Below are 18,321 nucleotides of genomic sequence, written 5' to 3'. Positions count from 1 at the left end.
TACAAGGAGAGATTTGAATATCAGGGTGAGAAATCTAAAATTGATGCATTACTTAATCAAGAGGTAATGTAGGTTGTAAGCAGAGGATTTGTAGGCAAATGGGACATGATTTGAGTAGTCAATGGGGAACAGAGTCTTGAAGGCTTACGTTTACAAAGGGTGGAAGATGGGAGACCTAATTTTTAAATTTGTACATGGGTTGGAGTGCCACACAACACAATGAAGGGCTTCCTCGTTGTGAAGGCGGGACTTTGTCTCCACAAAGACTGCGATGGCCAGTTCTGGCAATACTGTCATGGGCTGATACATCTGTGACAGGTAGCTTGGTGAGGACAAGGTCAAGTAGGTTTTTCCCACTTTTGGTTCGCAAGTCTGAATATGAGAAAACACAGATAATGGTTTCTTCCATAGATGGGCTGGGAGGATGGGGCAGCAACAGTGAGGGGAGGTCAGTGATGGTCTTTGGATTTAGTAGGTAGGAAATGAAGCTTGTGGCGGGAGTCAAATACAATGGTTTTAGTTTTCCCAAAGTACAACTGGAAATAAATTCAATTAAAAGTCACCTATTGGTCAACAGTAATTTAAACATTTGAAGTTCAATGTTGAAAAAATTAGGCTTAGAAAGCGAAAACGTTGCTTCCTTTCTTTCAACCCAACTGTAAACGATAATCATGATTTTGTTGCAAAAATAAGTCCTTCTTCTAGTCTATACAAGTAGAATATCCAATTTTCCTCCTTTGCTTAAATGTACGTCAGACCCGATATTTAAAACTAATAAATACACACCATTAGTTTTTTTGTGAGCTGGTCTCTTTCCGAGATCATTTCCTTTAACTCAGTGATCAGCTGTAGGTCCTCTTGTCTTGATTCCCTGTTATTGTACTTTTCTTCAGCTTCTTCCAATCTAGAACAATACAACCATATTTATCAAAGTTTACGTATGAAGAATGAGGATTCTGTTAGTTTAGAACTTGCTAGATCTGAATTTTACATTTTGCACAAGCAGGAAATCAGAGATTCAAAAAAACAAAGCCACCACAGTTTGACTAACAAAAACGTAAAAAGCAAAGGCACATTTGTCTTGAAACATTTCATTCAATCATAGAAATTTACAGCATGGAGGAAGCCCTTTTGGCACATTGTGTTTGCGCTGACTGACAGAGAGGCATATCCAGCCTAATCCCACTTTCCAGTTCTTGGACCGTTGCCTTGCAAACGATGGTGCTTGAACTGCCTCTACCACCTTTCAAGCTACGAGTTCCAGATTTACACCATCCTCATGAGGATAAACAAAATTCCTTTCAATACCCTCAAAACCTCTGACATCTTGCCCCAAGTCGGCAGGTAAACTCAAGATCTAAAAGCCTAAATCAGCCTGCAGATGGACACCTCAACCAAGGAGAATACTGTCTGCCTATCCACTCTATCTAGATTCATCAGATTTTTCAATCTGTGGATCAAAAGTAAAACTAAATTGAGGATATTGATAAATTAAGAAAAGCAAATTCCACTTGCTAGAAAATAGATATGGGTTTAAGTAATTTATGTTTGTTTTAGTGGGTGTTACGAATAAAATATGGCTTTAGGTTTAAGCTTATTTATATTTCTGCAGTTGTGTGTTCAGGACTTCAGTTTTAGTTTCACTTTAAAAGATAACTGCATTGTCAACGAGGTTTTACAACCCTAATATACAGGGGCCTGGATTCTCCGGTATTTTCCAGATTTATGTTACTACTAATTTCTTTTTAAGCTGCATAAGGGGAACATTTCAAAAATGCAAATAAAATCTTGCTGTAAATAATGAATAACTGAAACCATCATCCAATTCAAATCGGATTAAAAGCCTATTTCAGTGTGCCACTATGCAGCAATTTAAAGGATCCACTTGTGTGTGTGTGTGTGTGTGGCTTGCATAGGGACTTCCGGGTTGCAATGTGGCCTCGTAGTTAGCGGGAAAGGTTGCAGCTGAGGGGTGAAAATTCACATAATACGATTGCTTCATGAATGAGAATTGTTTTGGTAAAGGTGCTGAAATGTGTACAGATCAGTTGGTTTCTCGATAAAGATGAAACTTAAACTCATCAGTATCCTCTTGTCCATTAACACCACTTTGGAGATTATTTTCTTTTCCTCCGTACAGACATATTTGACAAATGAATAGAAGTAAATAAATGCAATTTTAATCTGTGTGTAGCATATGTAATGACATCTAAAATGACTGAATTTTTAAATGTCGTAGCCAGAATTTGGGAGCAGCAAACATAGCATATAAAGCTGTAAAAGTAAAATATTGTGAATTTAATCTTCTTTCTAATTATTATACATTTTAGCCATAATCAGGATCAGGAATCCCTTTGCTGGAATTGCCTATACATCTGGAAATACAAGTGTCACAAATACCATTGAGGAAAATTGAAAATATTTGGTGTGTAAGTATCAGTCTCCATTTAACAATTTTATTCTAGCCTAATAAAATAAGTAATTACTAGGCTTAACAATCTGATATTGTCAGTAACAAATTAAAACAATGTAAAATAGAGAATTTCAATATTAAATAGAACATACAGAGCAGAGATAAGCCATTTGACCAATTACTGGTGTTTATGTTCCATATGAACCTCCGCCAACACTCCTTTAGGTAACCCTATCAACATATGCTACTACTCCTTCCTGTTTCATATGTTTATCTAGCATCCCCTTTGTGGTGTTTCTGTAATCAAAATAAATGAGGCTGCATGCTTGACAACATACCAATTTTAACTTTGGGTGAAAATCGGATAGGCAGAGGTTGAGGTAGGTGGTAAACTTCCCTGATCTTGGGCTGCGGTGATTTTAACTTCTTCGTTTCACCTGTATGACCTGGTCAGTTGCCAGTCTGAAATCAGCTGGTAGACGTAGCTGGCTGGTGGACAGGTGTTAAAATGGCCTCCTTCTGCACTGTAAATTCTATGAAATCTATGAAATTTGGGTGGTAAGATGCTGGCACCAGGACAAAACAACAAACTTCAGAACTCAAGTTGTACAGCGGGAGATTTTTTTATTCATTCATGGGACGTGAACATGGTTAGCAAGTTAGCATTTGATGCCCATCCTTCGTTGCCCTTGAATGCAGTTTTAAGAGTCAACAGACCAGACCAGGTAAGTACTGCAGATTTCCTTCCTTATTAAGGACATTAGTGAGCCAGCTGTGTTTTAGGATTGCATCATGTTTTAACAGGTAGAGAGGCTCTCAGCACTGGAAGGACTAAATTTTCCTTCCAGGTCGGCTGGGCACTCATCTTCTTCTTGGCTTGATAAGGAAAATGAAAGAAACTTAAATAAAATCTCACTGTCTCGGCCTCTTCTGGCCCCAACTCTTTTTACCAACAGGTTCACCAGGTGAAACGTTATACGATTTTCTTTGTCAAACCATTGGTTAAAATATCAGCTGGACCCTGATGAGGTCTTCAGAGCTCAATCTGCATATTAAGGAGGACCCTGTGTGTTGAACTGGGTGTTATTCCTGCCTTCTCAAAAGAATGGAATACCGCAGGATGAGAGCAGGACACTGGCATGAGATTTCTAAGCAATTGTTAAGGCTCCATCTGCCAGTATCAGTCAAGCAGGGAGGATTAAAAATCTCAATAAAGACCATAATCACAACACAAATGTTAGATAAATCCTACTGTTTAGGTTTAACTTCAGTCAAAACAATTGATAAAAAATGATTCTACTTGCACACAGTAACAGGGATCTGCAGTGAATTCAACTGTTAATTTATTAAAATAACCAACATTCAGGAGCATGCAGCAGAAAACCACATTAAATTCTGACACCAGTTTGGCAATCTGCCAGAGAGTGAAGTTGAAAGAAAAATAAATACATACTCATTTGATGTAATGTCATACTTGGTCTCCTTTCCAGAACTGTTATGCATACTTGGATATAGTAAAGGTGCCAGAATCTCTTGAGTATCTTTCTAAGTGACTATTTCTCAAATATATGCCTCAATCGTGTATTGGAAGCCTTTTCACACTTTTGGTGGGGGCGATTCAGTCAGGGAGTAGAAGTTAAACAAGGGAAGATAATAATCACAGCCACGTCCGAGGCTCAAGTAACAACCTACATGTAGTTTCCAACATAGCAGTGGGAGCCTAAACTGATTATTTTCCTTCCAATCACCAAGGTGGTGTAATAACTGAAAAGGGGAAATAGAGAACAACAACATCACCCTGTCTGCTCAAACACAGTGGTCTGAAGTGTATTTGTTTCAACGGCAGAAGTATAGCGGGTACAGATGAACTTAGAGCACTAATTCATTGGAACTATGATGTTGTGGCTACCACAGAATCAGTTAAAGGAAGGGCAGAATTGGCAGTGAAAGTTGGAGGATATAGATGCTGCAGGAGAGATAGAGGGGGATGTAAAAGGAGTGGGGGAGTAGCATTACTGGTTAAGAAGAATATTATAGCCGTACTGCAGGAGGACACCTCGAAGGACTCATACAATGAGGCAATCTGGGTAGAGCTCAGGAACAGGAAGGGAGCAATCACAATGTTGGGGGTCTATTACAGGCCCCCCAACTGCCAGTGAGTGATAGGAGAGAAGATATGTAGAGAGATTTTGGATAGGTGCAAAAGTAACAGGGCTGTTGTGGTAGAGGATTTTAAACTTCCCCTATATTGACTGGGACTCAATTAGTGCTAGGGGCTTGTTTGAGGGACAGTTTGTAAGGTGTACTAAGGCTTCTTGATGCAATATATAGATAGTTCAACTAGGAAAGGGCAGTACTGGACATGGTATTGAAAAATGAGTCTGGACAGGTGGTTGAGGTTTCAGTGGGGGAACATTGTGGGAGTAGTGACCAAAATTCCGTACATTTTAGGGTACGTTTGGATAGGGATGAGGTAACCCTTTAGGTGCTAAACTAGAGAAAGGCAAATTACGATAACTATTGACAGGAATTGAAGAATTTGGATTGGGTGCAGCTGTTGGAGGGTAAATCAACATCGGACATGTGGGAGTCTTTCAAGTGACAGTTGATTAAGATTCAGGAAAGTCTCATTCCTGAGAGAACGAAGGATAAATATGGGAAGTTTAGGGAGCCTTAGATAACAAGGAATGTTGTGAACCTTGTCAAAAAGAAAAAGGCTTTTGTACGGTCTAGAAGGGTGGGGACAGTCGAAACCCTTGAGGAGTATAAAGAAAGTAGAACATAGAACATTACAGCACAGTACAGGCCCTTCGGCCTAGATAGGTAGTTAAGTGGGAAATTAGGAGGGATAGAAGGGGTCATGAAAAGTCTTTGCAAAGTAGGATTAAGGTGAATCCCAAAGCTTTTTATTCATATGTAAAAATCAAAAGGGTGGCCGAGGAAAGGATTGGCCACCTGAAGGACAGTGGGGAGAATCTATGGTGTTGAGCCAGAGGAAATGGGCGAGGTAATAAATGAGTACTTTGCATCAGTGTTCAGCAAAGAAAAGGACTTTGTGGAAAATGATTCTTGGGTAAGGTGTGTGGATAGTCTGGGTCATGTCGACATCAAAAAGGATGTGGTATTGGGTCTTTTAAAAGACATTAAGGTCTCCTGGGCCGGATGGGATTTACCCCAGAATACTGAGGGAAGCAAGGGAGGAAATTGCTGGGGCCTTGACTGACATCTTTGCATTCTCATTGGCTTTAATAATAATACTCTTTATTGTCACAAGTAGCCTTACATTAATACTGCAATGAAGTTACTGTGAAAAACTCCTAGTTGCCACATTCCGGCGCCTGTTCAGGTACAAAGAGGGAGAATTCAGAATGTCCAAAATACCTAATAACACGTCTTTCGGTGAGATCCCACAAGACTGGACAATAGCTAATGTGGTACCGCTGTTTAAGAAAGGTAACAGGGATAATCCAGGAAAATATAGGCCGGTGAGCCTTACGTCGGTAGTAGGTAAATTATTGGAGACAATTCTCAGGGACAGGATTTATACCCATTTGGAAACAAATAGACTCATTAGCGATTGACAGGTTTTGTGAAGGGGAGTTTGTGCCTCACTAACTTGATTGAGTTTTTTGAGAAGGTAACAAAGATGATTGATGTGGGGAGGGCAGTGGATGTTGTTTCCATGGACATCGGTAAAGCCTTTGACAAGGTGCCTCATGGCAGACTGGTACAGAAGGTGAATCAAACGGGATCAGAGGTGAGGTGGCAAGATGGGTATAGAACTGGCTCAGTCACAGAAGGCAGAGGGTAGCAGTAGAAGGGTGTTTTTCTGAATGGAAGGTTGAGACCAGTGGTGCTCCACAGGGATCTGTACTGGGGCCTCTTGTTTGTTAGTAAGTTCGTGGATGACACCAAGGTTGGTGAAGTGGCAGATAGTGTTGAGGATTGTCAGAGGATAAGCAGGACATAGATAGATTGGAGACTTGGGCAGAGAAATGGCAAATGTAGTTTAATCTGGAAAAATGTGAGGTTATGCATTTTGGTAAGTCTAACATAGAGGGAAAATATACAGTAAATAGCAAAACTCTGAGGAATAGACAATCAGCGAGATTTGGGAGTTCAGGTCTTTGAAAGTGGCAACACAAGTGGGCAAGGTAGTCCAGAAAGCATATGGAATGCTTGCCTTCATTGGACGGTGCATCGAGTATAAAAACTGGCAAGTCATGCTACAGTTGTATAGAACCTCGGTAAGGCTGCACTTTGAATATTGCACAGAATTCTGCTCACCACACTACCAGAAGGATGTGGAAGCTTTGGAGAGGGTGTAGAGGAGTTTTAAAAAAAAATATTCATTTACGGGATGTGGGCGTCACTGGTTCAGCCAGTGTTTTGGGCCAGGGTTTAGAGAACCCCGAAGTGTAGCATGGAGTTCACCTGACCCACAACTTTTGATAGATTGTGGAATGGGGAGCACACTGCCCACTCTTCAGGTGTGGTACAGCAGAAATGGAAAAGTATTTTTTTTAAGGCAAAACAATGTTTATTCTATGAACTCTGTTAACCTTTTTAAAACATACAGTAAACATCTTAGCAACCATTAATTCAAATACAACCCCCAAAGAATACAACACTAAGTAATCCGCAAGCTGTCCTGTTAACATCCAGAAGACTTAAAAAAAATCTTTAAACAGAAGCACATCAGGTTAAAGTCATTACTGTAATTAGTTTTAAATCACCAGGATCGATTTACAGTCTTTAGATTAGAGAGAGAGATTCATACACCTTCTGGCTGGGACTACAGCTATCCAGCTCTGAAAACTAAACTAAAACAAAACCTGCAGCAAACAAAAACAAAAGTAAAAAGCTGACAGACAGCCCAGCTCCACCCACTCTCTGACATCACTGCAGTAAACACCCATTTCTTAAAGGTACTCTCACTACAGATATTTATATACACACCCATTTATAAACACCCATTTCTTAAAGGTACTCTCACATGACAATTGGCCATCCTTAGTTGCTCTTCAGAAGTTGGTGGTGAGCTGCCTTCTTGAACCACTACAGTCCTTGGGGTGTAGGTACACCAACTGTACCACGATCTGGAGGGTGTTAGCTATTTCATAGAATTTACAGTGCAGAAGGAGGCCATTCGGCCCATCAAGTCTGCACCGGCTCTTGGAAAGAGCACCCCACCCAAGGCCAACACCCCCACCCCATCCCCATATCACAGTAACCCCACCCAACACTAAGGGCAATTTTGGACATTAAGGGCAATTTATCATGGCCAATCCACCTAACCTGCACATCTTTGGACTGTGGGAGGAAACCGGAGCACCCGGAGGAAGCCCATGCACACACAGGGAGGATGTGCAGACTCCGCACAGACAGTGACTCAAGCCGGAATCGAACCTGGGACCCTGGAGCTGTGAAGCAATTGTGCTATCCACAATGCTACAGTACTGCCCGATGCGGAAAGGCTGAATAGATTCAGACTATTTTCAATAGAATGACGGAGGTTGAGGGGCAACCTGATAGAGATCTACAAGATTATTATGAGGGACATGGATAGGTCGATGGGCAGGCATTCTTTCCCAGGATGGAGGGGTCAGTTACTGGGGGGGCATAAGTTTAAGGTCCTTGGGTCAAAGTTATAGGAGACGTGTGAAGTAAGGTATTTATTTACACAGTGGGTGGTGAGTGCCTGGAAGGTGCTGCCAGGAGAGGTTGTGGAAGCAGCCACATTAACGATGTTCAAAACGCATCTCGCCAAATACATGGACAGGATGGGGATAGAGGGATACAGCACTAGGAAGAGGTGAGTGTTTTGGCCAAGGGTGGCATCATGACCGGTATAGGCTTGGAGGGCTGAAGGGCCTGTTCCTGTGCTGTATTGTTCTTTGTTTTAGATGGGGTTAAACATAGAAAATAGGAGCAGGAGTAGGCCATTCGCCCCCCCCCCCCCCGAGCCTGTTCCGTCATTCAATATAACCATAGTGATCTTCTATATCAATGCCATAGTCATGCTCCTCCCCCAGACCGCCTTACACCTTTAGTATCTAGAAATCTATCTATTTCCTTCTTAAATATATTCAGTGACGTGGCCTCCACAGCCTTCTGTGGTAGAGAATTTGTCAGTCCATTGGATAAAATATCAGCTGGACCCTGATGAGGTTCACCACCCTTTGAGTGAAGAAGTTTCTCATCATCTCAGTCCTAAATGGCCTACCACATAGCCTAAGGTTGAAATTCCTTGTTCCAGGCAACCGCCACCCCCCCCGCAAACCCCCCCCCCCCCCCCCACCCCCGCCTCCTCCCGAGCCAAGGGGAAAATCATCCTGATATTCAGTCTATGTTTTCAGAATGTTATATGTTTAAATTGAGGTCCCCTCTCATTCTTCTAAACTCCAGTGAATATAGGCCCAGTCGACCCAATCTCTCCTTATATGGCAATCCTGCCATCTAGGAATCAGTCTGGTGAACCTTTGATGCACTCCCTCTATGGAAAGTATATCCTTCTTAGGCAAGGAGATCAAAACTGCACACAATACTTCAGGTGTTGCCTCGCCAAGGCCCTGTACAACTGCAAGATATCCTTGCCCCTGTACTCAAATCCTCTTTCAATAAAGGCCGACATACCGTTTGCCTTCCTAACTGCTTGCTACATCTGCATTTTTGTTTTCAGTGACTGGTGTACAAGGAGACCGAAGTCCCTTTGAGCCTCAACATTTACCAATCTATCACCATTTGAATAATACTCTGGCAAACTTGGAAATGTGATATTTACTTCCCTCATCCAAATCATTGATACATATTGGGAATAGCCAGGGTCCAAACACTGATCCCCATGGTACCTCACTAGTCACTACCTGCCACTCCAAAAAAGACCCTTATATTTTTATTCAGTGCAGATTCAGTGATTAGAATGTTCAGTTAATAATACTCCTCATCACACAAGAGATCAACTAGAAAAATATACACCTATTCGTCTAATGTCAGTTGTGAAGAAATTATTAGCATCTGTTACTAGGGACAACAGAGTTGCTGAACATCTGAACAAATATATGTTGATCAATAAGCCCACATGGACTTATAAAGACTTAGTCACATGTATCAAAACTAACCAATTTATTTGAGGAGGCAACATATGTGTTAAATGTGAACAATGTCTACAGATTTTCTTTACATGAATTTCCAGAAGTTCAACAAGTTCCATAGAAGAGACTTTTAATAAAAATTAGAACACCTGGAATTGGAAGCAACCCCTTGGCTTGGTTAGGGAATTGTTTAAAATGTAGGAGATAGAGGCTAGGGATAATGCAGATTGAAACTGAAAGGATGTGACTCGTGGTGTCCTTCAGAGATCTCTACTGGTGTCTCAGATTTACATTACATTTTTTAATGACTTGAATGGTGGAATAAAGTGCTGTGTATCTTTTTGTTGCTGTATATCTTAGTCTGCTGGTGACACCAGCAGAGTAGGTTTGTGTGGTCTACTCTCGCATCCAGGAGTTTATGTTTTTCTGACAAAAAGTTAGATGGCGCAGTAAATAGTATGGATGGAAGCAGAAAGCTGCAAAATGATGCAGGAAGCATGGACAAAACTGGCAGATGGGAGTTCCATGTGGATAAGTGTGAGCTCAACTAATTTGGATATAATTTAGATCAGAGGTTTGCTATTGGCGAGAAACGTGGAACTGTGAAGGAGTAGAGAGATTTAAGGGTCCAAGTGCAAAAATCACTAAAAGCTAGCTACCGTGTGCATAAATAATTTAGAAAGCCTCGGGAATGATAGCTTTCACCTCAAGAAAGCTGAAATACAAAGGAGTGGACGTTTTGTTACGGCTGTACAGAGTTCTGGTTAGAACTCAGTTAATTCTGGGAACTGCACCACAGGAAAAATGTACTGGCCATAGTGGGGAATCAGCACAGATTCACCAAAATTATACCAGATTTAAAAGTGCATATGCTAGACTTGAATTCACTCGAATACAGGAGGGTAAGGGTGATGTAATTTTGGTATTTCAGATGATTATATAGGGTAGTTACAAGGAAACTACTCACAGTGCAGAAGGAAGCCATTCGCCCCAACAGGTCAGCACTGAAAGAGCATTCTACCTAGTCTCACTTCCATGTCTTATCCTTGTAATCTTGCACATTCTTTCTCTTTGGATAACAATCCAATTCCCTGTTAAAATACCTCGATCACACCTGCCTCCACCACCCTCTCAGGAATTCATTCCAGACTCCAACCACCCTTCCAGTGAAAAATAGTTTCCTTGAATTGACAGGCTTGAGGAATGAATGGTCTATTCCTTCTCTGACATTTCCATCAAGTTCTATGTTCACTCAAATATTAAATAGAAGATTAATCAGTACCCTTTATAATACTAATGCCAGAGTTATTTGCTTTAGGTCCTTAAATGATGATTTAAAAATGCTACAAAACATACAAGATTTCCAGAGAAGAAATTTTATCCTTCAGGAGTTCCTGAGCCTTGGTGAAGTCTGCTAGCATGCACTGTGTTTCCTGGAGGTGGGCTGCAGTCATTTCATTTATCATCTTCTCCTGTTTCTTTATCATGTCCTGTTCATAGGTCCTGTTTAAAAAGAGACAAAGTGAAGCTAACTCCCAGCTTAATTTAATAGCCACTAACTTATAAAGCTAAATCTAATTATTTAAATTATTGCAATTAGAATGCCTCAGGTAACTATAGGAAAAAAGTAGACAATGTAAATGTTTGCCATACCTTTCATAGCGAGCTAGGGCATGAACAGGCCCAAACCTTCTCACTTTAATAATTTTTCTGCAATCCTCCCTTGCTGTTGGTGCTTATTGCCTAGCTTTCTCCACTAAATTTCCCACCCAATTTGTCACTATAGGTCCTTTTGCCAAATACCTCAAATCTATGTCCTCAGATTATAATGTAGCAATGTGTGAAGTTATCCACTCTGGGAGGAAAAATAAAAAAGCAGAATATTTTTTGAGTGGTAAGAGACTGGAAAATCTGCATATAGAGGGACCTGGGTGTTAATGTACATGAACTACAAAAAGTTAACATCTAGGTACAGTGAGCAATTAGGAAGGTAAATGGGATATTTGTTTTGTTACAAAAAGGGATTGGAGTATAAGAGTAAAACAATCTTAGTATCCATTGTTAAGGTAAAACCTGAAGTATTGTGTGTACTTTTTGTCTCCTTATTTAAGAAGGGTAATACTTGCTGTTCTGGGATTACAATGAAGGTTCACTAGACTGTTCCCTGGAATGAACAATTTGTCCGAGGCCTATATTCCCTGACATTTAGGTGGATGAGAGATGGTCTAACTGAAATATATGAAAACATTTTAGGACTTGACAGAGCAGATGCTGAGAAATGTTTCCCTCTGGTATCAGGAACATGGGTCTCTGTCATTGAATAAGGGATCTGCCATTAAGGACTGAGATGAGGAAACATAAGAACATAAGAACTAGGAGCAGGAGTAGGCCATCTGGCCCCTCGAGCCTGCTCCACCATTCAATGAGATCATAGCTGATCTTTTGTGGACTCAGCTCCATTTTCCGGCCCGAACACCATAACCCTTAATCCCTTAAACCATCTTCACTCTAGTGTTCTGGATCCTTGGATCTCTCTATGCCGGAGAGCTGTGAATGCTCAATCAGAGTATATTTAAGACAGAGGTTAATATATTTTTGGGTACAAAAATAATTAAATAAGATGGGTACAGAAGGTGGAATTGAGATAGATGATAAACTATGGTCCTTTTGAAGGCATGGTCAAAGGGCCAAATGGCTTATTTAAGCTCCAATTTCTGATGTCCACCCCTTATCTCCTACCACTGGAAGCAGTTTCACTTATTAAGTGCAGGGAGAGTCAACTGAAATCCTTTATCCTCGGTACCATTCTAGCAATTGTTTATCCACACTAAGGCCTTCCTGAAGTATGAACTTCAGAATTGGTCACAATACTGAGGCTGGGATCTAATCAGTGTTTCATAAAAATTTAACATAAACACCTTGCTTTTGAAAGCACTGCCTCTATTGTTACAGATGCGTGGTCAGCTCTCAACAGTGGCTAACGAACTGAACCAGGCACCGCAATGTTTTAAAGTTTTAATGTGGTGCAGAAAGATCGATTTGTTCCAGGAAGATAATATAAGAAATAGGGTTTGTATATTTTATAAACAAACTTCATTAAAACAATATTTTACTTCAGCTCTAACATTAACAAATTACATGCCGTTTCTTAACCTTAATACACTAGTTCCCAATAGACATCACTGTAACAGAACATAAAGCTCTCATGCCACTTTCACATGCATTTAAGAAGCAACTTTCCTTCTGATATGGACATTGTTCTGTCCCCTTTTCCAATGCTTGCCTTGGTGGTCACGTTCATGACCTCTCTGATCGGTTTGTACAGCCTTCTCCTATAACTGTTCAAAACAGCATTTCTAGCTCTCTCTCTCACTAAGCTCCTCCCACCCTTCAAACAAAGATGCTCCCCTGAGGTTGCCAGATTTGAATCCCTTATCTTTATCTTGACTGATTGCCCACTCCTGTTTATACAAAAGAACAGAGCTGTGCCATTCATATGCAACTAGCCTTTCTTTGACAAACAAATAGGTCATCAGACTTTGTGATGGGATAATGGCTGGTAATACAGGTTTGTACCAAACGACAATGGATCTTAAGTAGAGCATCCTTGCAGATCCAGGGCATCCTTATTGCCACTATCTCAAGCTCTGGGCGTATCCCTCCGACTTTGCTGTCTGCAGTCTATTTAACCCCTAAATTGCCTGCTGCATCTTGGACTCCATTTCTGGGCCTAATTTCCTAATATCTCCCTATTTATAAAGCCAACGAAATTTGCACGCCTTTTAAAACAGCCTTCTTAACTTATCCTTTTTTTGGTTCTTTCAAGGAATGTGAGCATTGCTGGTAAGATCAGCATTTGTCACTTCCGGTGGCGGCCATGGAGTAGGAGGTCGCACATTTGGTAGCTCCCGCTTGTGATGAAACCTTTGGACCTTTTCTCCCGTTTTTTTGGAATTTCACTTGTTAAATCGGTGGAGAGTGTGACAGTGAGGAGAAATCCCCCACCAGTGTATGGAGCAGTGGACTAGAAGTGGCCGTGTAAGGAGACATAGTCAAGCAAGGAAGACACGCGCAGAGCTGGCAGCGCAGGAAAGCATGGCGGAGTCGCAGGATCCTGGTTCAGTGGCACAGTGGTCGACGGTACAGCTGGTGAAGTTCTTTGAGGAGAGCTTCGCCAAACTAAAGAAAGATACGCTGGACCCGATTAAAGCATGGATCGATCGGGTGGAACAGGGTCTAGAAACCCATGGACGGGCGATTCAGAAGGTGGAGGAAAAGGTGTCTGAGCAAGAGGACCATTTAACTGCTTTGGAGGTTGAGGTGGGGCTGATGAAGGACCAGCAGAAAAGGTTGCAGGAGAAGTTGGAGGACTTGGAGAACAGGTCCTGGAGACAGAACCCGAGGATCGTCGGCCTCCGAGGGCAGTGAGGGTTTGGATGCAAGGGCATATGTGGCAAGTATGCTGGAAATGTTGGGAAATGGGGCATTTACACGGCCCTTGGGAGTGGACAGAGCTCTTGCCAAGGAAGCCGCGAGCGAATGAACAGCCAAGGGCGAAGGTGGTGCGAATGCACCGGTTCCTGGATAAGGAACAGATTTTGCGGTGGGCCAGCAGGTACGGAGCTGCGTGTGGGAGAACTGGGAGTTGCGCATCTGCAAGGACCTGGGCACCGAACTGGCCAGAAGGCGAGCCGGATTCAACAGGGTAAAATTGGCCCTCTTCAAGAAGGGGGTGAAGTTCGGGATGTTGTATCCAGAGCGTCTTGGGGTCACGTTTGAGGGCCAGGAACTGTATTTTGAATCACCGGACGAAGTTATGACCTTTATCAAGGACAAAAGGCTACCAGGAAATTAAGGCCACTGAACCCTGGGGGAAGGTACGGAGGTGGCGATTTGGTCAAAATCACTTCTGTGTTGTTTTGAAAATGCAGTACTCTCTGTAACAAGGGGTTATTTTTGTTTGCTCCTTCCTTTTTTCTTTGGTTTTCGTTGTGATAAGATGTTTGAGCAGTTGCTCAGAAATGTAAGTTAACTCTGTTCCATTTGAAGTTGGGTGGAGGGATTTTTTCTACTGTTTGTTTACTGGGGACTGTGATGCTTTGAATATGTATGTCCAAGCGGGGGGAAGGAGGGAGAACAATGGGGAGATAGGATGTCTGGTGCCATGGGCGGGGGTTACCAGGCTGGCTAGGTTAGCTAGCTCATGGAAGCACAGTGCGGGGGTACGCAGGTGATCAGTTTGATATGGGGGGTTGGGTTTCTGGTGCTGTTACAAGGGGGGAGGGAGGGGGGAGGGAGGGGGGAGAGCTGCTCTGCTGACAGGGGAGGAACTGTTGCTAGGGGACAAAAGGGAAGTCGAGGACAGCGGAGGCCTGAGGAGGTGAGAGACGCGAGCTGGCGGTTGGCCTGAGACGGGTGATGGCTAATTGGCGGCGGGGGGAGGGGGGGAGGTGCCCCCCACCCCCGACTAGGCTGATTACTTGGAATGTCAGAGGGCTAAATGGGCCGGTTAAGAGGGCTCACGTGTTTGCGCGTCTGAGGGGATTGAAGGCGGAGGTGGCAATGTTACAAGAGACACACCTAAAGGTTATAAACCAGACCAGATTGGTGGGCCGGCCAGGTATTCCGTTCAGGGCTGGACTCTAAGACCAGGGGGGTTGCGATCCTGATTAACAAACGAGTGGCATTTGAGGCAGGGAGAATCGTGGCAGACGCGGGGGGGCAGGTACATTTTGGTGACTGAGAAGCTTTAAGGGATGTGGGTGGTACTCCTGAATGTATATGCACCAAACTGGGATGACATGATGACATGGAATTTATGGGTGTTAGGTAAGATCCCAGAGCTAGAGTCACATAATCTAATTATGGGGGGAGATTTCAATACATTGATCCAGGATTGGACCGGTCAAAATCTAGGACAGGGAGGGTGCCAAAGGGTTTATGGAGCAGATGGGGGGAGTAGACCCATGGAGGTTCGGACGGCCAAGAGTGAAATAATTTTATTTTTTCTCCCATGTCCACAAAGTATATTCTCGGATCGACATTTTTATCCTGAGCAGGGTTCTGCTGCCGGGGGTGGTGGATACCGAGTACTCGGCAATCATGGTGTCGGATCATGCCCCACATTGGGTAGATCTACGGGTTAGTATGGAGAGAGGACAGCGCCCGTCATGGAGCATTAGCCCGTCATTAGCAAATGAGGGTGTATGTGGGCTGGTGAGCAACTCCATCCAGAACTATTTGGAAATATATGATATGGGGAAAATCTCAGCAGCAATGGTGTGGGAAGCTCTGCAAGCAGTGGTTAGAGGGGAGTTAGAGAAAAGGTGGAACGAGCAGAGAGGGTTACTGAGTGGGGCTACTGAAGGAGCGGCAGAGGTCACAGGTGGAGTTTGGGCTGTTGTCTACAGGGAAGGCGGTGGAACAACTGAGGAAGGCAAGGGGAGTGGTGTACGAGTATGGGGAAAAGGCCAGTAGAATGCTAGCACACTAGCTGAGGAAAAGGGAGGTGTCCAGGGAGATAGGGAGAATAAAGTACAGAGGTGGGAATGTGGTCCTGGATCTAGTGGGGCTGAATGAGGTGTTTAAGGACTTTTATAGCAAGTTACATGAGTCGGAACCCACGGCTGGGGTGGAAGGGATGAGGTAGTTCCTGGGTCAGCTGAGGTTCCCGAGGCTGGAGGAAGAACTGGTGGAAGGGCTGGGAGCCCCAATTGAAATTGCGGAAATAACGGAGGGGCTGGAGGGCATGCAGTCGGACAAGGTCCCAGGGTTGGACCGTTACCCGGTGAAATTCTACAGGAAGTTATCGGAGCTATTGGGCCCACTGCTGGTGAGGATATTTAATGAGGCAAGGGAGAGGGGAGTCCTCCCCCGCAATAATGTTGCAGGCCTCGATCTCATTGATTCTGAAACGGGAGAAGGACCCTGAACAATGCAGGTCATAGAGGTCGATCTCCCTCTTGTATGTGGACGCCAAACTGCTGGCTAAGATACTGGCCACAAGGATAGAGAACTGTGTCCCGGGAGTGATAGGGGAAGACCAGACTGGGTGTGTAAAGTGCAGGCAACTCACGGCCAATGTTAGAAGGTTCTTAAACGGTAGCATGATGCCCTCAAAGGGTGGGGGAGATGGAGGTGGTGGTTGCGATGGATGTAGAGAAGGCCTTTGATCGGGTGGAGTGGAATTATTTGTGGGAGGGGTTAGGAACGTTCGGGTTTGGTCAGGGTTTCACTGATTGGGTGCGGTTGCTGTATCAGGCACCAGTAGCAAGTGTGCGTACGAATCGGCGGTTGTCGGGCTATTTTAAACTGCACTGAGGGACAAGGCAGGAGTGTCCCCTCTCCCCGTTGTTATTTGCTCTGGCCATAGAGCCATTGGCTATGGCATTAAGAGCTTCCAGGAATATCGCACTGTGGGGCAGCACGGTAGCATTGTGGATAGCACAAATGCTTCACAGCTCCAGGGTCCCAGGTTCGATTCCAGCTTGGGTCACTGTCTGTGCGGAGTCTGCACATCCTCCCCGTGTGTGCGTGGGTTTCCTCCGGGTGCTCCGGTTTCCTCCCACAGTCCAAAGATGTGCGGGTTAGGTGGATTGGCCGTGATAAATTGCCCATAGTGTCCAAAATTGCCCTTAGTGTTGGGTGGGGTTACTGGGTTATGGGGATAGGGTGGAGGTGTAGACCTTGGGTAGGGTGCTCTTTCCAAGAGCCGGTGCAGACTCGATGGGCCGAATGGCCTCCTTCTGCACTGTAAATTCTATGATTCTATGAATTGGGTAATCTTGAAACAACTTTGTTAGTTAACCGTTGAAATGTGGCTGGGTCGTTTTTCATGCCAAATGGCATAACTTTGAATTTGTATATACCATCTGGAGTCACAAAAGCTGAAATCTCCTTCGCCCTGCACTATAATATGGACTATGGGCGTCATTCTCCGACCCCCCGCTGGGTCGGAGAATGGCCGTTGGCCGCCGTGAATCCCGCCCCCGCCGAAGTCTCCGCTCCCGGAGATTGGGCGGGGGCGGGAATCGGGCCGCGCCGGTTGGCGGGACCCCCCGCTGGATTCTCCGGCCCGAATGGGCCGAAGTCCCGCCCAGGAATTGCCTGTCCCGCCGACGTAAATCAAACCTGGTATTTACCGGCGGGACCAGGCGGCGTGGGCGGGCTCCGGGGTCCTGGGGGGGGCGCGGGGCGATCTGACCCCGGGGGGTGCCCCCACGGTGGCCTGGCCCGCGATCGGGGCCCACCGATCCGCGGGCGGGCCTGTGCCGTGGGGGCACTCTTTCCCTTCCGCCTCCGCTACGGCCTCCACCATGGCGGAGGCGGAAGAGACTCTCCCCACTGCGCATGCGCGGGAAACTGACAGCGGCCGCTGACGCTCCCGCGCATGCACTGGGAAACTGACAGCGGCCGCTGACGCTCCCGCGCATGCGCCGCATTTCCGCGCCAGCTGGGGGGGATACAGATGCCATTTCCGCCAGCTGGCGGGGCGGAAATCCCTCCGGCGGCGGCCTAGCCCCTCAATGTTGGGGCTAGGCCGCCAAAGATGCGGAGCCTTCCGCACCTTTGGGCCGGCGCGATGCCCGTCTGATTGGCGCCGGCTTTGGCGCCAGTCGGCGGACATCCCGCCGTTGGGGGAGAATTTCGCCCTATATCTCCAGCTGAGACAGAAAGTCTCCGAGAATAATAGGTCTTTGAAAGATGTTTTCCGATCTCATCAAGATGCATAATGATGCCTTTTAGGGGTTAATAGGTGGACCAATACAGAATCCAATCATCCTCAGCCTTGAAAGAAAAACAACCATCGGTTCA

General features: G+C 44.5%; 1 protein-coding gene across 18 annotated transcripts in view; it reads right to left on the bottom strand.

Moving 5' to 3' along the window:
- The window catches only part of fam184ab (family with sequence similarity 184 member Ab), a 316,427-nt gene that overhangs the window by 39,056 nt on the left and 259,050 nt on the right, over window positions 1–18,321 (bottom strand). For 15 of the 18 annotated variants that reach the window (XR_011940729.1, XR_011940730.1, XR_011940731.1 and 12 more), the window contains 2 exons: window positions 10,864–11,010; window positions 787–904 (listed from right to left, as the gene is read on the bottom strand). Coding sequence is in view for 12 of the 18 variants with exons in the window: in XM_072499372.1 (XP_072355473.1) it covers window positions 787–904; window positions 10,864–11,010 (265 nt within the window). In the remaining 6 variants the exon portion in view is untranslated. The remainder of the gene's footprint in view (window positions 1–786; window positions 905–10,863; window positions 11,011–18,321) is intronic. The other 3 variants (XM_072499377.1, XM_072499378.1, XM_072499380.1) reach the window with 1 other exon arrangement.

This window comes from Scyliorhinus torazame, chromosome 4, assembly GCF_047496885.1.
Source record: "Scyliorhinus torazame isolate Kashiwa2021f chromosome 4, sScyTor2.1, whole genome shotgun sequence".
In the NCBI taxonomy this organism is placed as follows: domain Eukaryota; kingdom Metazoa; phylum Chordata; class Chondrichthyes; order Carcharhiniformes; family Scyliorhinidae; genus Scyliorhinus; species Scyliorhinus torazame.
This window is presented reverse-complemented; position numbering and strand designations above follow the sequence as displayed.